Source organism: Manis pentadactyla, chromosome 3, assembly GCF_030020395.1.
Source record: "Manis pentadactyla isolate mManPen7 chromosome 3, mManPen7.hap1, whole genome shotgun sequence".
NCBI classification, from domain to species: domain Eukaryota; kingdom Metazoa; phylum Chordata; class Mammalia; order Pholidota; family Manidae; genus Manis; species Manis pentadactyla.
In genome coordinates, this window is record NC_080021.1 from 29,158,599 (window position 1) to 29,183,384 (window position 24,786).

At 33.5% G+C, this 24,786-nt stretch overlaps 1 protein-coding gene and 1 non-coding gene across 6 annotated transcripts in view; one reads left to right on the plus strand and one right to left on the minus strand.

Annotated features, from left to right (window-relative positions):
• CSMD3 (CUB and Sushi multiple domains 3) overlaps positions 1 to 24,786 on the plus strand; it is a 1,218,504-nt gene that overhangs the window by 902,608 nt on the left and 291,110 nt on the right. For all 5 annotated transcript variants that reach the window (XM_057497816.1, XM_036876426.2, XM_057497817.1 and 2 more), the window contains one exon: positions 17,363 to 17,554. In XM_057497816.1, the coding sequence (XP_057353799.1) occupies positions 17,363 to 17,554 (192 nt within the window). The remainder of the gene's footprint in view (positions 1 to 17,362; positions 17,555 to 24,786) is intronic.
• LOC118907645 (U6 spliceosomal RNA) lies at positions 3,331 to 3,435 on the minus strand. Its single transcript, XR_005022899.1, has one exon. It is a non-coding gene; the product is annotated as a U6 spliceosomal RNA (small nuclear RNA).

Genomic DNA, 24,786 nt, shown 5'->3' on the forward strand with positions numbered 1-24,786 from the left:
ACCAAATTGTCTTCATTACTGTGGCTTTGTAGTGTAGTAGTGCTTGAAGTTGGGGAGCAAGATCCCCCCCACTTTATTCTTCCTTCTCAGGATTGCTTTGGCTATTTGGCGTCTTTGGTGGTTCCATATGAATTTTTGAACTATTTGTTCCAGTTCGTTGAAGAAAGCTGTTGGTAATTTGATAGGGATTAGCAGTGCATTTTTATGTTTATTGTTTTTGGAGGTCATATTAAAGTTATAGTAACAATATGTATCACACCAGAGCTTTAATAATTCTGCCTTCCTAATATTCTTTTAAAATGCATGCAAAGTAGTATTACTGAGCTGAGTCTAAAAACCTATCTACTGGAATCAAATTAATTTGAAGATTAATATATTGTCAATATCATCAATGAATGAAAATTAGTCTCCTTTGGAGATCCTCTGCAACTCATTCCTTCACAGATTTCCATATGTCCTGGTTTCAAATTCGAAAGTGTTTTTTTCATGAATGAGATCTGACTTGGTATGTCAAGAACCATGTGAAATGTTTTATGTACATGATCTCGTTTAATCCTCACAAAAGCCATTCCCATCCCAGATAAATACACTGAGGTTCAGAAAGTGAGTTAATTTGTTCAAGGCTGTACCGCGAGCAGGTGCCTAGAGCTATGACTCAAATCCACATGTGTCTGAAAGGAGTTTTACACTGTGCCTGGTGCATAGTAAAATAAATGCTTAGTAGTTATTACTATTATTATATCATTATTATTTAGATGTATGTGTTGATATGCTGGATGAAATAGAAAGTTTTAATTATAAATTATTGATTATAAGTACATTCTACATTTAACCAGCTTGTCTTCCTGATTATGCTCTCTAGTACCACACCTCAGGTCACACTTTCAAAAAGCAGGTGATTTATACAAGTGAAGCAGTGAGGAGGAAGGAAGGGAAGCTGGAGCGCACGGGTGCCCATTTAAACGTTCAGCTGCCCCCTCCGGCTATAGTCATTTTGCCCTGTAGAAAGGCAGGCTAATTTTAAAGTGGAACTTGAAATAAGGAGTTTTATGTAAAGCCACCTAATTTTCAAAGAAAACAACTAATCTTAAAGAGAGTAGGAACGGGTTATAGACCAATAAAGCACTCCTATAGGTCAAATTTGGATTGCAGGTCAGAATATGCCATATCAATGCCTATCCTGAAGTCTTCATCCCTGGATAAATTTATCTCATGTTACCCATTCATTGATTTGTTCATTCCTTCCAGGAGAGACTATTAAGGACCTGATATTAAATATATTCATCTCTAATAATTTCTCAATTGTACCTTCCCTTTCACTCAGGCAAATGTTTTTAGTTTCATAAACACACACATACACATACACACATACACACACCTGTACTGCTTTGTCTCTGTAAACATTCTTTGGCCTTAAATGTTGTTCTGCTCGCATTTGCTTAAGTCTTGCTCATCCTTTCAAACTCAGCACCAAGACCTGTCTTTATAAAACATTTTCTGACCTCTGTATAAAAATTTTTAAATGTTTTGTATAACATCTCTCTATAAAACCCTTTCTGGCCTCTATAAAGCATATTCCAGCCCATGCCCAAGGTATTAGCTTTAATTTTTTTTTCCAGCTAAAGATCAGAATAGTTTTTCAATTTATTGTGCTGAAGATGTTATAATTATGTGATCTTTACTCCCTAATATGCTATGAGTACCTTTGTCTCTGTAAGCGTGTATTAAATATTCTGTTTAGGATGACCATATAATTTATTGTCCAAATCTAATAATATTTTAGAATAAAAGGGGCCAGTATTAAAAACTAACTTGGACAACAGGCATAAATCAGCAGTTATAGCCAAATCATGTTATATCGTTTTTATTTAAGTCAGATTCTTCTTCTCCACCACCAGAGTGCCCATTCCTCTTTTGAGCAAATAGTTATGTGTATGGAGTGTCAAATAAAAAAAAAAAGGAGCATTTCAGGCAATAGTAGAAGAGTCTTCAGCAATTAAATGCAACCAGTGAAATGTATTTCACTGAACTTGGTGCAGAGTGAATTTAACTGAAATGTAGGTCACATACCAATTTCATAGTCATCATCAAGCCACTATCAGCAGAATCATGCCTTCTATTTCATGATCTATTCATTCTTTGTAGAGTGTAGCTTTGCCTCTTAATGTTACTGTCTGTAAGGCACTTTTGCTTAATCAGGCTACTTAAATTCTGCATCACCACCACATGCTATCCTATGTACTTCTTTGTTCTCAGCAGTCACCCTCTATATCCCCTGCTTAAATTGGTAATCTGCCTGTCTCATCCTACTTTAGTTCCACAGGGAGGACATCTTTGGGTATCATGCTGACATTTGCACACAGAAGAGTTGATTTTTGGCAGAGCATTTTCTATGCTCTTCACTTTTTGACCTCTCCTAAGAATCTGTGCCTGCTGGATAATACAAAATACCAAGACCCATCACTTATATTGTTGAAAAATCTCAAGGAAATGAATCCTTTAGCCAGGAGAGGTTGATGCCCCTGGCCTCAAAGGACGGTATGGTTCCCCTGCCTTTATTCCCATCCTCAGTATTACTGCCTGCATTGCTGTGACAGTCCACCAGTTACTCTCTTCCTTATCCCTCTGGCCAGACTTTTTTCCACATTTCCATCTGACTAATGTTTTAAAATACAAATCAGATTCCACAGATAAGATGCTAGGTGGAAAATCCTGGGGCAAAATACCTTTGAAACTGAAATCAGTCAAAGGGATAAATATAGTGGGATAAATCCATTTATTTCTTACAAGCAGTAGTCCACTTCTGCTCTCCCATGTGTCTCTACAGAAGAAGAGACCCCACCCAACCTTTCCGGTCCAGATATACCCTCGCTGGCCTGTATAATTACCTATTGATATAGGGACAGACTACTTCTCTCCACCCCTTGGAAACACCTATTGATATGGAGATGCGCTAAGGCCAGGCAAGAGATTCTGGAAATATTGCAGTTTTACCCACAAGCACAATCATAAATGCAAAACTGGAATTACATTTAAAGCCTCCGCAGTTTGCACCCAAGCTGTCTGCCAGCTTCATCCCTCACTATTCCTTTACACACATCCTCATTTAACTACACTGTCCTGAAAGAACAATGTCCCTTCCCACTTCTGCTGCTTTTTTTTTCTAACTAAACTATAGAATTTATTTGGCTCTCATCAGCTTTTTCCATTACTGATTTTTTTTTCTATTCCAGGATCCAATTCCAGTTTCTTCTGGTTTGTGACAGTTTCTCAGCCTTACCTTGATTTTCATGACTTTGTCAGCCTTGAGGAATAGTGATTAGGTATTTTAAAAATGTGGAACGCGTCATGAATTTGCATGTCATCCTTGCACAGGGGCCATGCTAATCTTCTCTGTATCATTCCAGTTTTAGTATATGTTCTGCCAAAGTGAGCATACGTTTCTGCTCCTTTTGCAAACTCTATTCCATATTCCTAGAACACTTATGTCCACATTGAGAATCAATAAATTTTTAGTCATTTTCCAAGGCCCAGGTCAAATGATACTTCTAGTAAAACTCCTAGGCAGCATTAGTCACTTCCAAACCTGCACTACTCCGGCACCATGTGCATATGGTATCAGAATTGCCATATGGCCTATTATGTCCAAGATAGTCCTGGTTTATATCTGTTGTCCTAGCATACTGACTGGTTTGGCATTTGGCCTCTACTTTCCATTTTTTAAAACAAAGTATCATTCTTAATAGTTCTGTTAAAATAGCTAAGGTATGTTTATTAGATCTCTATTTTGTATTTGATCACATCTACTAGTACATGCTAGTATGTGAGATATGTTCCCAGTGCCCAGAGTATTTATAATATGTGGTAAAATATGGAAAACAAATGCTGATAACCCCTTGCTATTTACCAGTCTTTCCCAGATGCCAGGAAATTAATTCACACTTCTCTTTCAAGTGTGAAGTAGGGCACCTGTAGGTAAAATGAAATAGTTTCAGATATGAACCTAACTCATTCTAATCTTGAATGGTAGATGGAGAAGCATTTAATTCTGTCATAGAAAAATTTTTAAAATTATTTTGCAGTAGACATTTATGGCAGCAGTGGGATTTTAAAAAGGGCCTTCTCAATGAAAAAGTACAGACTGAGCATTCATTTAAGAAGGCTGATTCTACCAAGATGTCCGAAAGGAAGGTCAGTTCAGCTGAAACGGGCTGTCAAGAACCAAGCAGAGACCAAAAAAGTGTCAAACAAACATATCCTTGCAAAAGTTGAAGCTAAGCCCCAAAAGAGAAGGAAAGAATCTAGAATATTTTTTATTGCTATTTATAAATCTAAATATTTTAATACATCCAGAAATACATTAAAAAAATCAGTTCCTCATGATCCCATTTCAATAACACATAATTAGATAAGTGATAAAAAATTTCAGAGAGGAAATCTGATTATTGTGCTGATTATTTTTCTGTATAACCAAAGAATTGGAATAATACTGTATTAAATAAGACTTTATTGCCTTGTGTATTGTTATCATTATGTAGACTATTGAGGACTATTGAGGGGGCAATTTTATATTCTAAAATATGAAAATAATTAAATAGTGATCTGAAGTAACAATAATGTGTTAGCTACATCTTCATCATTTTAAAGTACCCAATGTATTAAATAAGTCTCAGTTATTTTAAGATACCTATCTTATATAGTCATGTTCTTTTTAGCTGAATTTTTCTAAGTAAAAGTGTTTCCTGATAGTGGAATTGACCACTGGTACTATGATATCATTGGAATTAGTAGGTCGGTTTTTCCTAATAACTTGTTAACCTGATATGAAAGATGGTCTGTTTTGATTGAGAACATAATGTCTATGATATTAAAACATAAGATGTTGGGACTTTAGACATAGTAGTGTATTAGTATTTAAGATATTGATACAGGATTTTTAAATTGATATAATTTTGTATTGATACAATTTGTTGTATAAACTAATTCCTACAAATTTTAAGATGATACATCATTGGAATAGTTCTTTGGATTAGCCACATGGTTTTTAGACTTTCAGTACTTATATTTTAAGGATTACATACAAACTTCATAATATCTGTGTGCTAATTGTCAAATTCCCCAATAATATCTAAAGAGAAAATTGCTGAAAATACAATTTGCACACAATGTGTATTAACCTATATAGGGCTCATACTAGTGTTATTGACCATGTGAAAACCAGAAGACATGAATTTATTTAAAAAGTGTGACTTTTCTTAGAGCAAATGAAAACTCTACTAATTTCATCGCTTAAGATTCTAAATTCTTTTTTGCATATATATAAAAAGTATTAACATGTCAACTTCCTTAGCAGAAGAACTTCACAAATAGTTCAATGAGTCCAATTTTATATTAGTCACATCACTTGCCTCAAATACAAAATCAATAATGTCAATTGCCTCAAATATTTTAATTCCAATAAAATTTCCTTTTTATATCTGTTTCATGAAATCAAAGAAGCTTTGGAAAGTTCATTATGTCAAAGATGATATACCTGATATGATCAATTCATTTAAAATTTTAACATTCCAATAATTTAAATTTACTGAGACTTGTTTTACAGTCCAGCATATAAGGTCTTCTAAAAGTGCTATATACATTTGAAAAGAAGATGCATTAGCCATTATTATTTGGACTATTATTTAAATACCAATTAGATGGTTGAAGTGTTGTTTGAAGTGTTGTATATCATTACTGGTTTTCTGTCTACTTTTTAAATCAACTGATGAAGTGTTGAAATATCCAACTGCACTTGTGTATTTGTCTATTTATTCTTTCTGTTTTTGCTGCATATATTACGAAGATCTGTTATTAGGTGCATACATTTGACATACTATGTCTTGTTAATGAGTTGACTCTTTCATTACTGCAAAATGGCTCTCTTTCACTGGTTATTTTCCTTGTCTTGAAGTTTACTTTGTTTGATATAAATAAATCATGCTTCGATTTGCATTTAACATTTAGTATCCTTTTTGCTTGTTGTATCTTTAAAGTAGGTTTCTAATAGCTCTCATATGAATCTTGATTTTGTTATACAGTTTAGAAATTTCTGCCGTTTAATTGTACTTTCTAAATTTTAATGTAATGATTCACATGATTGATTTTGTCTACTTTGTTACCATTATTTTTAATTGAACTCATTTGTTTACTGTTCTTTTTCAACCATCATTTTTTTTCCTCCTCTATTATCTTTTTTTAAATCACCTTTGACCTCTTTTACCAATTTCTCACAACCACCTCCATGCCCTTGCTTCTGGCAATCACCATCTATTCTCTTTATCTTTAAGTTTGGTTTGTTATTGTTTTTATTTTTTATATTGAACACAAGAGAGGTCATACAGTATTTGTCTTTGTCTGAGTCATATCACTTCGCATAATGCTTTCAAAGTCCTCTTCTGTTTTTACAAATGACAAGATTTCATTATTTTTATGGCTAAATAACATTCCATTTTATTCCATATTTATATTTATATTTTATTTATCTATTCATCTATGAATGGACACAGGTTATTTCCATATCTTGGCTATTGTAAATAGTGTTACAATGTATGTGGCAATGCACATCTTTTAAAATGTTTATCTATTTTTATTTTTTATTTTATTAAGGTATTATTGATATACACTCTTATGAAGGTTTCACAAGAAAAACAATGTGGTTATCACATTCACCCTTATTATCGAGTCCCCCCCAACACCCCATTGCAGTCACTATCAGTGTATTAAGATACCACAAAGTCCCTATTTGTCTTCTCTGAGCTACACTGTCTTCCCTGTGACCCCACATATACCATGTGCACCAATCATGATACCCCACAATCCTCTTGGCAATGCATATCATTTTGAGTTAGCTTTCTCATTTCCTTTAAATATCCAAAAGTGGAGTTGCTGGATCAGATGGTAGTTCTGTTTTTAATTTTTTGAGGACCCTCCATGCTGTTTTTCCATAGTGTCTATACCAATTTACATTTCTACCAACAGTGCACTAGGGTTCCTATTTCTCCACATCCTCACCAACACTTGTTAATTCTTGTCTTTTTGATAATAGTCACTAACAGGTATGAGGTGATATTTCATTGTGGTTTTTATTTACATTTCCCTGATGATTAATGATGTTGAGCACCTTTTCATGTGCTTGTCAGACATCCATATGTCTTCTTTGGAAAATGTCTGTTAAGATCTTCTGTTCTTTTGTATGTCAATCGAACTGTACTGTTCGATTTTGGTATTGACTTATATGAATTCTTTGTATGTTTTGTATATTAACCCTTACCAGATGCATAATTTGGAAATATTTTTCTCCCATTCATTAGGTTGCCTTTTTAATTTGTGGATGGGTTCCTTTGCTATGCAGAAGCTTTTTACTTTGATGCAGTCCTACTTGACTTGTTTATTTTTCCTTTTGTTGCTTTTACTTTTGGTGTCAGAATCAAAATATCACCAAGACCTATGTCCAGGAACTTACTATCCTGTTTTTTATAAGAGTTTAATGATTTCATATTTTACACTTATGTCTTTATTCCATTTTGAGCTAATATTTGTGTATGGTGTAGAATAATGGTCTAGTTTTATTCTTTCGCATGTAGCTGTCCAGTTTCCCCATCATCCTATTGAAGAAATTGTTCCTTTCCAATTGTATATTATTAGTTCCTTTGTTATAAATCAATTAGTCGTATGTGTGTGGGTTTATTTCTTGTTCTCTATTCTGTTTCATTTATCTGTGTGTTTTTATGCCAATGATATCCTATTTTAATTATGATAGGTTTGCAATAGAGTTTGAAATCAAGGAATTCAATGCCCTCAGCTTTGTTCTTCTTCAAAATTGCTTGATTTTCAGGGTCTTTTGTGATTGCATAAAAGTTTAGGATTGTTTGTTCTATTTATGTGAAAAATTCCATTGGAATCTTGATAGGGATTGTATTGAATCTGTAGATTGCTTTGGGTGGTGTGGACATCCTGACAGTATTAATTCTTCCAATCCATAAGTGCAGAATATCTTTCCATTAATTTGTGTCTTCTTCATTTTATTTTCTTAATGTCTGATAGTGTTCAGTGTACTGGTCTTCTACCTCCTTGTTTTGATTCATTCCCAAGTATTTTATTCTTTTTGATGCAATCATAAATGGATTGCTTTCTTGATTTATCTTTCTTAACTTATCAGCTATTCTTTCTTTAGGTACTCACTCTAATATTTATAATACTTAATTTTGACTAATTAAAACCTACCATTAAATTATATTACATTTCCTCCCATATAATGTATGAACTTTACAGTAGTGTTTTTCCATTCCTCCCCTTATGTCCTTCAGTCTATTGTTTTCATTCATCTCACTTGTATATATGTTTTTTTATACACCATAATACATTTTTTAACTTTAAGCAGACAATTACTTTTTAAACCTTTTTAAAATGAGACAAAGTTTACATATTAAAATTTTAATATTAAAGTTATTTATTTTCTGATACTAATACAGATATAAATTTTGATGACACACAGCCTCATGATAAAAACAAAGGTCTTATATAACTAAGAAACCAAAATGTGATTAGAATTGGTTGTGGTATATATATAATTCATAACTGCAACCAAGCAACTTTTACCCATAACAGTAAAACTGTTGTTAAAATTTATAAATATTTTTATATACAGTTAAATAATTGGGTTACACTTTTTTTGTGTATGGTTGAGTAATGCTGATTCAAAAAATGAATACACATTAGTATTCAGTACCACTTTCTTTTTGCCGCTCAGTGTCATTCAAACTTAGAAAGATTTGCATTTCTGAAGCCCTGTTTTGCAAAATAAACCAAAGTGCTCTACTATAGTGTGAAATTTATTGAAAATAAAATCTTACAACTGCTTTGCATTAGAATCAGTTGAAAAATTTTAATCAAAATATTCAGCTATCTGAGTGCTAAAGACATTCAGCTTTTGAAATTTTTCATGACTGCAATTATTGAAAACAACTATTGGAAACAAGAAAACATTTTAAAGTTATCTCTATAATAGTACTGAGGTAGGCAGGAACATGGGACAACCATCATAATTTTCCTGCCTATGATTATAATATAAACAGAATAGTATAAGTAGTATAGTAAGAACAGGAGGGACTCCATCTTAAGGCTAAGATTCCATTTTAAAAACCAGGGAGTTGGGAGGTAAGACTCCTGACATATTTTATGGTCAACAGCCAATAAACTGACCCTCTCTTAAAGCAGGACAAGTAGTCCTAGAGGATATATCCCCACTGCTTGAGGGTAACCACTGTCTTGGAGAGGAACAAGGTCAATAAATTCCTTGTGTTCAGTTTATTTTACAAAATATCTAAAAGACAGACTATGGATGGTGACACAATGTCTCTCACGATAGACATCGTGAGACTACATGTCCTGGCCCTTTGCCCCATTCTTGAAAGCATTAAGTCAGAATCCTAAACCTTAAGCACGTTGCCTCTCTGAGATTGCCTTCGCTTCCCTTTCTTTGAATGTGTGCTTTTGCCTTAAGTATACTTAAGACTTTTTGCTGCTTAACTTACTGTGTTTTGTCTCTGCACTCTTTCAAGCCTCTTTGGAGGTTAATAAGAGACCCTTTTTCCCAGTGATAAGCATCTTTTGTTATTTTGCTTTTGCAATTTTCTAGACATAAGCAGAAATCTTTACTCTCTATCCTACTTCAGACAAATGGGGAAGGGCTACTAAAATCTCTGATTTTGGCTTGCAAGTTCCTGTCACCTGGGTGACCCAGACATGACTGAAGTCATATGATCATGCTCTTTAGTAGCCTGCTCAAAAAACTCCTTTCTTTGCTTTTGGGATGTTCTCAGAACTTAATTTCACTGCATCCAGTGCTCTGAGGCTCCCCCAAGTCCTGGGGTGGTAGGAGCTTAGTTCCAGTGCTATGCAGGTTCAAGCAGACCCTGGATCCCAGGTGACTCTGGCTTCAGGAGCTGGCAAGTGATTTGCTCTAGGCCAAGCAGGAGTTCCGTGCACTTCCCTTTCCTCCCTGTTCTTCCTTGTTCTCCACTGCCTGCCTGACTGCTGCCATTCACTACTACTCTCACTTTAATGAATTCCTTCCTTGCCTACACTTGTCCAACCTGTTAGAGAATTCTTTCTCTATCAGAGTCAAGAATTTTTCCCTTACAGGTTGAGGTTTCACCTAGTACACAGGGGACACCTCCCCAGATGCAGTTGCCAGGCAACAGTATGGAAGCTCAAACACTACAAAATTAAAATTTGAAACTATGATTGTGCTTTAGCATGACTTGACTAGTGGAAAGGAAGGATTTTTTGATGAAAGCTATTTTTAATAGGATTAAACTTGTATTTTATCCTGGAAAGGATTGAAATTGAGAAAGCATGTAATTGCATAATATGTAAGTGAATGATTAAAAAAAATATATGAATTTAAAGCACTTTGTTTGATAAGTTTTATATTGTAAATATAATAAAAATATTCTGGAAAAAAAATAAAAATTCAGTATCAAATAGTCTTAGGCTTACCATATACCTTAGCAGCTATAAAAAGAAGGAAGCTTTCTCTATTAAAAGAAGTATGGCCTAAGGACACATTAGCTGAACATACCAGTAATTTAAAAACATTAAAAATACCTTTAACAATACTAATAAGAATACATTGAAAAACATGTTTTGTAAGAAAAAAAGTAAAAAGACAGTAGACATAACTAAGAAACCAATTAAAGAATGTGTATATGTGACACAAATGATTATTTTGCTTACATTATTTTTAATATTTAGATAGCTCATATAAAGAATATGTTTCTTTTTATAAATGTATGGCATTTTATATTTTTATAATTTTTTTATTTTTAAAGTAATTTTCTTATAGATAACAATTTTAAAATGTTCAATATAATATTAATCAGTTTTATTAGTCAATACACATTTTAATTATATAATTTAAAGTATTTTTGTCTTATTGTTTCATTCCCAGAATTTTTCAGGTTGAATGACAAAAAGTCACCCAATTTTCATACCTTTTTTATTTTATTAAAGCTATGTACACACATGCTGTCTCTCTCAGATTATTTTCCTTTGAATGCCAAGGATGTTATCTTATTGATATTTGTATCCCCAGAACTTAGCATTATACTTGGTACTTAGTACTTAGTAAGTGTTAAATGAATATGGTTGAGTAGGAAATCTTTTAATAATGTAAAATTAAAAGTGCACTGGTATTATATACTTACTGTTATTCAAAAATAATGTAAAGCCATTTTTATGGGATTTTTCTTTTTGCTCATTAATTCCAGTGATCCCCAAATATTAGAATTGTATTTCCAATTAGACTTTTATATAACCTATTATAATTTTTAAATGTAAAATTATGTTCCTATGCAAGTGGGGACTTAACATGATTTTTGATTTCACAAAAATTGTATCAGTAATTTTATTTCCACTCAAGTCTGCATATGGGAACTTAAGAACCAATGAAACTAGGGAGTTGTTCTCTCTTGTTAAAATACATATTCTATATCAAGTATATGGCTTAATATGGGTGCACAGCAATTATCTGGTGAAATAAATGAGTAAATTTTTAAAGTATTTTTTAAAAAGAGATGTCCATATACATGGAAATATATTACAACACTAGCTTGGAGGTTTCTTTCACATCCCATGCATTCATCATCTTTGTTTCTCCTCCTGGGTGATACGAATGTCCCTGTCATGCTGCCATTTGCTTTAAAATGACTCGCCATATCATTAAGTATATCCTTAGAAAAATAGTGGAATTCTAAAGATGGCCACATTACTGAATAGCTGGCATAGTGTAGGCCTAATAATGATACTGAACATTCTTTATAAAATTGATGGATCTTATACAAAGCGAGGGCTCAATGAAGGGCAAATTCTCCAAGGTGAAATCCACCTCTAGGTTATCATCTTCATTTCAAATATTTTCTGATTGATTTATCTCTGGATGTGATTTCCTTCCAGGTTAAATATTCCCATTACCCAACTTGATTTCCTTATAGATAGTGGAAAATGTAGTGTCATTTCTTAGTCAATATAAAAATACAAAACAATAAAATGCCTTGTGAATACCACATTTGGACTATGTCTCCTGGTACTAAAACCTCTGGTCCTTAATGATTCATTTCAGAATTGATATTTTCATAGAATTATGTAATATAATTGTTATAATGGAACTTTAAGATTTTATCTGATACTAGGTCAAGCAGGTAAAATTACCATGCCAGTTTTTCAAATGAGGCAGCTAAAATTCAGGGAACAAATACAACCTGATCAATGTCCCTTTCTCACTACTGGAGACTAGAACCTAAGTGTCTCCTATTTTGATAGCATTACTTATACAACTATATGAAATCCAAGGTTTTTATTTTTTGAAAAGTTTCAAGATAAACAAGTTTATACCAAAGAGTCTAATTTCTGAACAGAAAGAATACAAAAGAACTTACAGGTGATTTTAGTGTATTTATTCTTTGTTATACAAAGCAAAGCAATAAGAACCCTGGAATTTTAATTTGCCCAGGTCACCAGGTTGGTATTTTATACATTATCTCTGAATAATAGTTCAAGCTCTCATCCATATTGCAGTTGGAACCTGTATATTCATTAGTAAGGATTATAAAATACGTATTAGGTGAAGTGCATATTTCCAATTAAATTATGCTCTCAATTAGGTAAAAACAAATAAAAAATGAGAAATCAGAAGTATATTTACCATATCCATGAATTGTAATAATGGTGAGAACTCAGTCATAGTCTGAACAACTTAGTGCTATTTGTTTTGCTCTGAAACCATCTTCAGGTTATCCAGATAAAGAAAATTAAAATGTAATATAATGTTGTGCTACCACATACTTGGGATAAATGTTTCCCAGTGTCCACGAAAGAATTGAATTTTAAATAAATGTTCAGCATACACTGAAATGATTACCTTAATTTTGTTTATTCATTAATTCATTAATTTAACAAATATTTATTTGATGAACTATTTTTAACTATTATGGAATATTCTTTTCAATTTCTTACATATTTCTTCCTTGGATATAGCAAGGCTTGATTTGATAAAGTCACATTATTTAACAATAAATGCAATTACTCTTTCAGTGGATTTAGGTAATTGGTAAAGACTGAAGGCATTGTAAATACAATACATTGGTGCTAAGTATATTATTTTCTGATAGACTTTAAAAATGTGTATGTTTAGAATTGATGATAAAATAGTTGTCTGTAAAAAAGTCTTCAGTCATAGAAACACCCTACATATTATTCCAGAATAGAAGACAACAGAGAGGAGCAAACGTCTTAAAAATCTATATACTTGAATATTTATATAACAGCAAAAAGAAAACGCAAATAAGAATTATACATTTTGAGAATTCTATGTTACACAAAAGTAAAAACTTAAAATCAAATTACAAATTTTTTATATATGTGACTAATCTTTATTAAATTCTAACATTATATAATTTTCTTTTTAATTATCCTGATTATATGAGCTTATTTCACTACTAATTCCCGTTGAGATATATAGCATAGCTCCCTAAATGGTTCCTCAATGGCTATAGCTTCTTGCTTAACGCAGAAAACAAGAATGATTGATGCTAAAATTATTATAATTTTGTCTGTCCACCAACACCGAGTACAGCCAGTATGGAATTCAATCTTTGAGTAAGTAAAAAAAATAATAATAAAATAAGACAATAGCGTTCACTCCAAGTAATTGTTCCTATGTGTATTTAACTAATTGTTTTAGAACCTAAGTAATTCCAAGAGGAAAGAAATGTCTTTGGTCTGTCATTAAAACCCATCATTCTCTATTGTGCTTCAAAATCTTACCACTAATTTGTATTTTTAGAGGAAAAAGAATGATAAGGGTTTGCCATCCCTCTTTCTTCGAGTCAACCAGACCCAAAGGCAAATGTGTGTTTTCACGTTATATATTAGCTGTCACATTGAAATCTTATTTTAGCTACTTGGTTACACTTTAAATCCTTAAAAGTAAACCTGACAATAGAGCAAAAACATCTTTGTTCCCCTCAAATTCAAGGAAGACAGCATTGTATCAACTGCTTTCATTTCAATATGTTTTTATAACATTATTATATATACATTTTTGCTTCTCAGAATGTTCATCTTAAGCTTCAAGCTTCCTGTGGACAGAGTTCAGCATGTGGACAACCTCAACAACACAACAAAAAGAAAGTAGTTTTCTCATGATTTGTCATTACTATGTTTCAGTTTGAAAGCTATAGCACATATCGCATTTAGGTCACTTCTTTCCAATAAAAATATCTTAAGTATAAATCCTGTATGTAGAACATCGCCCTCTACTTATATATTACAAAAACAATCCATAGATCAGTTTTAGTTTTGGTGAAAACCATCCCAGAGCAATTTAAAAACAAAAAATTGTGATGACTGAGTTTACACAAAATATTTTATAAAGAAATCTCTATCGATATTGGAAGATTATAATTGTCTAGACCCTGTGATGCATGACGGGTACTCTGCTAAGAAAAACTAATGGGTACTACAGAACAAATTCACCAGGAATTGCAACCAAGTGTCTACCCCATTTGCCAAGATGTTTTCCAGTCTGACTGTCATTCTTCTATTAACAGCTGAAAACAACCCTCTTAAAAATCACGTTTATGAAGTAGATTTAATATTCAGATTATGACAGCTATAAATGGGTATATAATTTCTTAATAGGGTTTATTATTTTATTTAACCAAGGGAAGAAATTACATCTTTAGGACAATTACAGATAAAAGAGGACAGTCTAGTATAACATTCAAGCATTTGGGTTCTGAAATCAGAGAGAGGGTTTCGGATCTTTGTTCTGCACTCTAGTTTTTGTGATACTGGACAGGTTACTTAATCTCGCTAAACTTTAGTTTTCTCATCGGTAAAACAAGGATAATAATGGCACCTGACTCATAGGCTTGTCAGAATTAAAGAAATCACATGTAAAGTCCTTCCTGGTCATTGTTCAGAAATACTAGGTTCTCAGTGAAATGAAGCAAAACTGTAAGACTTGTGATTGTATATATAATGATATATAAATTATGTTTAATATAAGTGATTCATGAAATGACATTTTCAGTCTACATTTTGTAACCTTTTGAAAATTAAACCTTCATTTTTTTAATGGCTAAAAAAATTAAATTAGCCTTTTAGAAAATTAACTTTTTTTACCCTTTCAAAAAAGTAAACAAAATATATATGTATATGTTATTGTTGCTGCATTTATGCAGTGTCACAATTACCATCCCACTAATTTCCTTCTTTTTTCAGTTTTTTAAAAATATAGTCCTCTTGATTCCCACACAACTTTCAGATCAGAACATTACAAAGCTGTGTGTAGACTCTCTGATTTTTCTGTTGTGTATATGTACTAGAAAGATGAGCTGCAACAAGTCTGCTGTATGGATGACCAGTTGATTGATATGTTAATGAATCTATCTACCTACCTACCTGCCTACCTATGTACCTACCTACCTACCTATTAGGGTTGTATACGGTAGAATCTGTTGATCAGTACTATGCAAAACCATTTGAAGTCTGTTTAGTTGCATCTGCTCATTTTTTCTTTGTTACTCCTAGGACCTAGCACAATGCCTCAAATGTATTGTTAGTAAGTCAATGAATGAGTGAATATCAGTAATATGTGTGCAGTCCAACAATTTGTGTCATTACTTTAATGATGCAATTTAAAAAAATAATTTGTACAGTACTGAATCCTGAATATAATTTAATAATAGTTTAAATGGAAATTGTAATAGCTTCTTTGTTTTTATATTTAATTGGCATATGCTTTAAGGCAAATCTACTTTGTGGTAATTCAAAATAATGTTTTGTTCCATTAACCTAAAATGTTAGAAGTAACTCTGTTATTAAATGTACCATGTATTGTGTATAGAAGAACAGTTACTTTTCTATGGTCTCGTACTACTCTCCCCTTCTGTAGTGATTTTTTTTTCACCTTTTTATTTTTAGATAATTTTTAGAGTTATATGCAATTGTAAGATATAATAGAGACCTTGTATACTCCTTACCCAGATTCCCCTGTGTTGGACAACTTCTTCTATAACTATAGCACAATATCACAGCCAAAAAACTGGCATTGATAGAATCGATCAGTCTTATTCAGATCTTGCTGGTTTTATGCATACTCATTTGTGTTTATTTTGCTCTATGTAGATTTGTATGTCCACCACCACAGTTAGTGTACAGTTTCCTTACGAGAATCCCTCATGTTACTCTTTTATAGCCAGTCACCTCCTTCCATTTCCTCCCCCTATGACTCCTCGTACTCACTAATCTGTTTCCCAACTTCATAATTTTCTCACTTTAATAATGTTACATAAAGTCAAACATTAAATAACCTTTTGATTTTTTTTTTCCTCAACACAATTCCTGTCAGATCCATCCAAGTCATATCATCATTCTTTCTCTTACTGAGTAATATTCCATGGTACAAATGTACCGTGGTTAGTTTAATTATACATCTTTTGAAGAGCTTTTGGGTTGTTCCTAGTTTTTAGTTATTATAAGTAAAGCTGTTATGAATATCTGTGTTCAGGATTTTGTGTGAAAATGAGTTTTAATTTACCTGGTATAAATGTGCAAGAGTGCCATTCCTGGGTTGTATGGTAAACACATGTTTAGTTTTGCAAGAAACTGCCATACTTATTTCCAAAGTGGCTGTACCCCCCACCATCACTGTGTGAGTAATTTGGTTTTCTTCAGAATCTCACCAGCATTTGGTGTCACCATATTTTTTATTTTAGCTGATGTGATAGGCATGTAGTAATATCTTACTGTGTTTTAATCTTCTTTTCCCTGCTGGCTGATGATGTTGAACATCTTTTTGTATACCATCTGGTATCCTCTTCATTGAAATGTCTTTTTGTCCATTTTGTAATAGGACTGTTTTCTTCTTCCCTTTTTTTTCTCTTGAGTTTTAAGAAGTTTTTATATATTCTAGATGTAAGTCCTTTGTGGAATAAGTTCCATGTAAATATGTTCTTTCAGTCTACAACTTTCTTTTCATCTTTTTCACAGGGTTTTTCACAGAGCTAATAATAATTTTGAGTAAACTTATTATTTAACTATTAAAATACCATGTCCTTTCTTGAAACATGTTTACACATAATTTAACAAAAAACATTTTAAAAAGTATTTTTCAGGCAGACATTTAAAAATTGTCCCAAACATTTTTAATTTTGCAAAAGCACATATGTCCACAGAATGTTCTAAATAGTAAGGTCTGGAAATTTAAAATTGATTTTAGTAGCATCAAAACTAAAGATTTATTTCTGTCTTTTAACAGGTTCTGTTGCCACTGCGTGTCGTGACCCAGGGGTTCCCATGAATGGAACTCGAAATGGGGATGGACGAGAACCTGGGGACACTGTTGTTTTTCAGTGTGACCCAGGATATGAACTTCAGGGAGAAGAAAGAATAACCTGCATTCAGGTGGAAAATCGATACTTCTGGCAGCCCAGCCCACCAGTCTGTATAGGTATGAATTAAGGAGCAATTAAAATTGTATATAAATATAAAACAGTGGTTTTGTTGGGAAAGAATTTGGTTCAGAGATGCTGGGAAGTCAGAGTACAAGATGAGAAAGGAATTAATTGGAGCAAAAGGAGCAGGGAACGGCAGCTGCCTTGCAAGCAGCAGAAAACAAGAAAGAATGGAGGAAAGGGAAGCTCATTGAACTCTGCTCTGCATAGGGCAGATCCCTTGCTAATGCCTAAAGCCAGGGTCACCTGGCATCCAGTGTCCTCTTAAATCTTCACAGCATGGGAACTAAGTCTCTACCATTCCAGGATTTGGGGCAGCCACAGAGCACTGGATGGAGGGAGCTTATGTTCTGGGAGCTTCCCAAAGCAAAGAAAGGAGATTTTCAGGCAAAGCACTAAAGAGCATGATTGTACAGCAGCAATCCTCTCCAGGTCACCCAAGTGACAGCAACTTGCAAGCCCCAGATCAAAGCTCTCAGCAACCGCTCCCTACTTATCTGAGGTAGGACATAGACAGAGTGAAGCCTTATGCATAAGTCTGAAGAACAGGATGAAATAACAGAGTAACAAAGACACCACTGGAAGAGTGCACAGACAAAATGTAATGAGTTAAGCAGTAAGAAGTCTTTATTTAAGGCAAAAGTTGCATACTTGAAGAAAGGGGAGTGTGGGCAACCTCAGAGAGGAGGCACCCTTAAGGGTTTAGGGTTTGGGTTTTTATAGGGCTTTTGGGGTTGGAGTCAGCATAAGGCGTAATATGTACAGTTGATTGCATAGTTCCTTTGAAGTTTTGCCTTAAGAATAGGGTTATTAGGTGACTGTATGGGGTCCAGATCTCAGCATTCTTTATCCGCATAGGTTTATTTACACTTTGAAGGTCTGTCTCCTGTCCTGGTTGCAAAGTTACTTGGTTAAGAGGCTGGAAGAACAACCTTATAGATTAAGTTAAAAAATAAGATGAACCTTTTGCACAGGCTATGTAGCTTTTACAATGGCATGATCTAATTGATACAATGAAGACATGGGCTGCCCTCTGATATTTTTCTTTATCTGGGGAATATCCGGATATTCCAAGTCACTCCAGCCTTCAAAATGTAATTAATTAACTAATTAATTCTGTGAGTCCTTTCTGGCTCTCTGGGTTTTTCTTTTTAACTCTTTGAGTTCCTTTAAGTGGGCTTAAAGACTGGCTTTATTCTCTCTCTACCTGACTCATGTCTATTTTCTGCCTAACAGTTAGAAATGGGTATGATGTTAGTAATTAAAAATAATATTCTAGAATAGTTCTGTCTGAGAATCTAAAATTTCAGAGGTCCAGGAATCTCCAGAAACACAAAGTTTAAATGATTATTTTTCCCTTGAGGAGAGGATTCACAATTTTATTAGATTCTCAATTGTTTTAATATCTTAAAAAAAAAGTTAGGAATCAATGCTCTTGAACATCCTAATCTCCCCTTACTATATAAATGTAGTTTTCCATTACTTTTAAAATTTAAAAATAGATTCACACCCTACATTTAAAATGGGCCATACTGATCTTGCATCTACAATGATTAATTTCATTAGAACTTATGTTTGAGTTTCAAAACTTTGACTTTCATTCAATTCATGTACTTTAAAAGAATGTCAGTTTTTATTCTGATGATCTAAGGATTTTCAGCAACTTGGTTCACACTTCCAACTGTCTGCCTGTGTTCCCCATGCTGTTCATGAATCCCTGAGTTAGACTCTAGAAAATTTAGATACATACTATCTTCTTTACTGGGTCTGAGAAAAAGTTACAAGGATCTCTCTATTAGGTTTTAAAATTAAACTGGTTTAATATCAAAACTTTCACTCATGTATTTTAAAATTGGCATCATCTTGAATTCACATCTTGATATCAACTTGAATTTTGACAAAAGTATGTTGTCTCTACTCAATATATTATTTATTTGCATATTCTCTCCCTAAATATACTGTAAGGAACGGTGAGAGAGCATTCCATATCTTGTTCATCATTGTATTTCTTATGGCATTCAACACATGCAAATTTAGCACATTAAGGAGAAAAAGATATCCAACTAATAAATACATTTTCAACAACATTCCATAGTGATTTTTTGAGTCATATGATAATAGGAAAAGGGTGTGTAGTACTTTAGTCAGAAGAAAGAGACTTTTTAAAAAGCACAAAATAAGGCAATTGCTTGAGCCAGTTCAGATTTAGTCTTATCTCCCTTTATACTTTATTGTTTCCTTTTATAGCTATGCTGCCTTTCATGTATCACTGCAGGATACTAAATCATCAAACATTGACTAATTTACATTTACAAGTATATTCATAAAAGCAAGGAAAAAATATTGTTAGGAAACACTTTCAAAGAAAGAGACTGAAACAATGCAGTTTCCATTTGTTTGTTTAATAATTGGTTAACCTAAAAAAAATCCAATAAATTAAAAATGCCTTATTCCAAATAATTGGATTTTCAGTATCTCATAAAGAAAATCTTTGTGTAAAACAGAAATGATAGAACACCACAGACTTACTTTAGAACTAATATGATTCTTAGACCTAGTTTAAGGTTTTGGTTTATTAGAATTACCATAAAAGGATTATATTATGTCAAATGTTTTTATGTTTAGAATACTAAAATATTGAACAACTTTATGCTTAAATTCTAGAAAACACTAAAATAGAAAACATAAAGGATTTAAGAGTTTTGAGATAGGCTTTTATAAAATTTCATTTGTAGACAAGAGTTTAGCTGGCCACTCCTCATTCTACAAGAAAAAAAAAAAAAGTTGAACACTAAATCTTACTTAAATTGAGCAGGTTGTGGAAAGTTTTTGTACGGATTATGGTTGCTACGTTTTATTTTTTAGTAGAAAAAGATAGCTTAAAGAGAGGATATGCATTAGAGCTTCTCTGAAGAAGAAAATAACCTAAAAAAATGTCTGAAAAATTGCTAAGGCTGCAGAAAGCTTGGCCTCTGAAACTGATAAGAAAGAACTCCATGATTGGAAATAGTATGCCAAAGATTAAACCCTGAACTTTTTAGAAACTCCATAAGTCTCTGTCTCGGGCCCTGGAGCATAAAGCATTTTGCTTGCATGTTAAAATAGTCACCCTTTTGGCCAGTATTAAACAGAAGGACGTCTTCTTTAAGAGAGTTAGAATTCACTCTAACAAAATTGATAGTGTGAATATTATTTTGATATTGCCCAAGGGAAAGAAGTGGCATGCAATATGAAAGTAAACAACAACAATGGAGTGTGGGTGGGCTGCTGAGAAAGACAGTAGATGCAAAGCTGAATTGGGGAGAATAAATTAAGAATGTTGTAAAATACTTCTCAATAATTGCCTGTACAACTGCCTCAGAAGAAACCATGCTTAGAACAAAGCATTAATATCAGAATCCATTGGAATCTAACTAGAAGTTTAATTCGTAAGTCTGTCTTAGGGAGAATCTTATTCTGGATGCTTTAATGACCAGATGCATAAAAAAAAGGTATTTTCCAAATGCTATTTAAAGCTTGCTATATTTGAGGCAAAGAGAATTCTCTATACTCACTGAGTATTTGGGACATATATGTCAGATAATGTCTCCAATTATCTTAATGGCTTTGTAAATTTTCAAGTCAACTACAGCAATGAAATATACTGGGAAAAACCTTGAATGAACATAATAGAAGGAAAATAATTATTAGAAGGTTCTATGCCCAAGTAATGGTATAATTAGGAAAATGTCCAGTAAGATACTCTAAAATACATCTAATGGAATTTCCTTATCTTTTGTGATAAAGAAATACATGTATAAACATGGATGTATGCATGTGTATAAGATGTCTACAGTAAAAAACGACCGATGTGATGTTCCCTGTGAAAAATAAAGAAAATTGAAACAAACAAAATTGTTCTCCAATGCTTCCCCAAGTTAGACATAATCCCACCACCACCTTAGCATGTGAAGAAAGCTCACAAAGAACATTTTACTTTTACTGTTATTCCTATTTTTATGTATATGTGTGTACATATATATACATTTCTATTATTACACATTTTTTCTAATTTTTTTCAATATAGTGTATGATTTTACAAGTACCAAAGGTAAAATATGCTATTATTTTATCAAAACAAATAGCTACAAATTAGGTTGCATGTTCATCTCTAGTAGTGTTTACCATTTTTATAATCAATACAAAGAACCACTAGCAATTCCACAGACATTTATGGCAGGTGTAGTATGTGCTAAATGCCAAGTTCAAAATAACATAAGATGCAGTCTTTAGCTTACACATTAGAGATGAATTCAGACACCTGAATGGAATATTTAAATGTGGTAAGGGAAATGATAGAGATAGGTTGCAATGAATACTGAAGTGCGTTAGAGAGAACTAAAGCAGAGGCCAGGCTGGGAATTTCTAGGAAAATTTCCTGGAGGCAGTGACAAATGTTGAAACACAAATAAGAGTTATATAAATGTAGATGAGAAAGAGAGATTTAAGGAAAAATGAATATCATGGGCAAAACATAGAAGAACTAGGAACTAAAAGCAGTTTGATAGTGTTTGAGTATAAATTACGTGCCTGGAGTGGTGGTTGATGCAACTGGATAGCTGCAGCTGTCAGGTCATGGAAGCCGTAGCATGAACTTGGGCCACTATGTTTTAGGCAATGTGAAACTCCAGAATTCTATCCATGGGAATAATATGATTAGATATTTTCACTGGGGGAACTTTGAGGAAACTGGAGGCATGAGAAACAAGAAGTCATTGCAATAATTCTGGCAGGTAAGAGTCAGACCTAGAAGTACAGTAGTAGACGAGGAAAGAAAGGAGGGGTTGAAAAACACCAACAATAATCTATGAGGTAGAGTCTAGATAGTGATTCTTGACTGATTGGATTCATGTATGCTGTGAAAAAAAGGAAAGGATCTTAGACCCTTCTAGTTTGGGAGTGTGTGAATGATAGCGCTAATGAAACAACTCAGGAATGCATGACAAGATGCAGATTTGAGTTGAGGTTTGCGTATGTTGGATATTCTGTGATTCAGGTACCTATACCTGTCAGGTAGAGATAGTCAGAAAGCATATGGTTTAGAACTAGGCAGAGAAATCTGCTGGAGAAGATAGGAAAAAGGATTTATTGGTGTATAAATGGAAGAAAAAGTAAAAAAAATAGTATATGGTTAACAAGGAAGAATAGAGTAGAAAAATAGAAACAGCTCAGTAGGAACTCAGGAGATAAAATTATAAGATGAAGTGAAAAAAAAACACGTTTGGCAATGAAACTGAGGTCTTGTGCAAAGACATTAAAGGAAAATTAGAAGTGGCATTCCCAAAACAAGGAGAGTGTACTTAAGGTGAAGTCGACAGTTAAGAATAACTACCAATAGGAAGAGAAAGATAAAGGCAGAAAAGGCTCCATTATATTAGTCAGTATGAAAGTCATTTCCAGGCAAACTAAGAAACGTTTGTGTCGGGAGCAAGGAGGCTGAGGGAGAGGCAATGTCTGGAGAAAGAATGGAGGCAGAAAGGACCAAATAAAGACATCTGGAATCCCTGAGCAACAAAAAGATTATTGTGTCCTCTACAAATAATTTAAAATATAAACTGTTCCATTCCTGAAGATAAGTTTTCTCAAGATGAATACTTTTAGTGTTTTTCTTTGAGATACAGCATAAGAAACAATGTTTCTAGTGCTGACCTACTTTGCTAATCATGTTAGTCTGCCTACAGGTAAATACAGCACATAGGTAAAGAAAGAGTCAGTGAGATTAGACCTCCTTTTCAAAAGACTTAGTTGTAAAATGAAAAACAAATTCAAAATAAGTAAGGAGAAACTTTTATTTAAAGAGAATTATTGCAGGGCTGGGGCAGTGGAGACTTACTGGGATAAGGAGCACAATGTGACCATAGACCTACAAGCATCTTAAGAGTTATGCAAAGAGATTTTTCTTCTGTGAAGAGGAATATACAAGGCTAAAAGGAACCAGGTCTGTGAGGAATGGGATGTAGACCAGAGAATGCTATGGTCTGAGTCCAGTCTGTCCTCAGGAGGGATTGTGTGCTAGATGAAGGCTGAGGGAGGGTCTAAGTTCATAGTCTCAAAGGAAGGGGCACAGCTTAATTAGAGATAGGGTTATAAGCATTTTATTCTGATTGATTAGTGATGATGAGCAGGTCAGTGAATCGTATGAAGTCAATGAATGGGAATTTGCAGGGTCTGTATATGGTCTTGTCATAGGAAAATTAGGGGGATTTACTTAAGGGGTCTTATGAAACATGACAAGTCTTATCTGACTCATATGGGGAAGGGTGGTTCATCACAGTAAGCCCATCTAACCAAATCCAAAGGGTGAGGAGATTTCTCAACCATCAGGTAAAAATCAGTATTTTCTACTGAAAAAAGGTAAAAGGAACGAGATCATAGGGAGCTTTGTTTATTTTTAGAATGAAAGATACTTGAGTATGTCTGTGGACAAAGGAGAAGAAGCCAGAAAGAACAGAGGAGACTAATGAACGAGGGTCCTGGAGAAGGAAGAGAGATGGTGTGACAGAGCTGAAGGTGTTACCCTGATAAATGGAAAGGACTCTATATCCTGTTTATAGAGAGAAATGTTCAGAAGTTATTAAAATTCAGAGAGGAACAACTATCGAAAGTTGAGATAGTTTATGTCTAATCATTTGATCAGATACCACAAAAATGTACAGGTGATGGTTAAGCAGTAGTGAATAAATTAAGTCTGAGCAAATCAGTATTCTCAGTAGATAGTAACTAAGTCATCCACTGTCTTTGAGGCGCTGAGGCAAGGGTAACAAGGGGCATGGAAAAATGTAATAGCAGACATCCATAATTTAGATGGTGAAAACCACCAAATTAAAGTGCTGATTTTGCATATCTAGACTTAGCTAAAGAACAGAGATGTGAAATGTTGTCAGAACCAAAATTCTCCTTCCAAAACCAGTTTTATGTGTCATGCCTCATAACTGAATGGCAAAATTATCTAAGAAAACTATAATTTCAAACTCAGATAAGAGAATAATGCTGGTGTACTGATTATGTGTAGAAGACATCATGTCATCATGAGAATCCCAATATTTATCTCCCTTTCATGTGTGTGTGTGTGTGTGTGTGTGTGTGTGCATGTGCACACACAACTTTATATCCCTACTGCCCTACTCCATCACCAGGGCCCTCCATATCTTCATTTTTCTATTTCTGAGAGGCTGCCAACTCTGTGTAA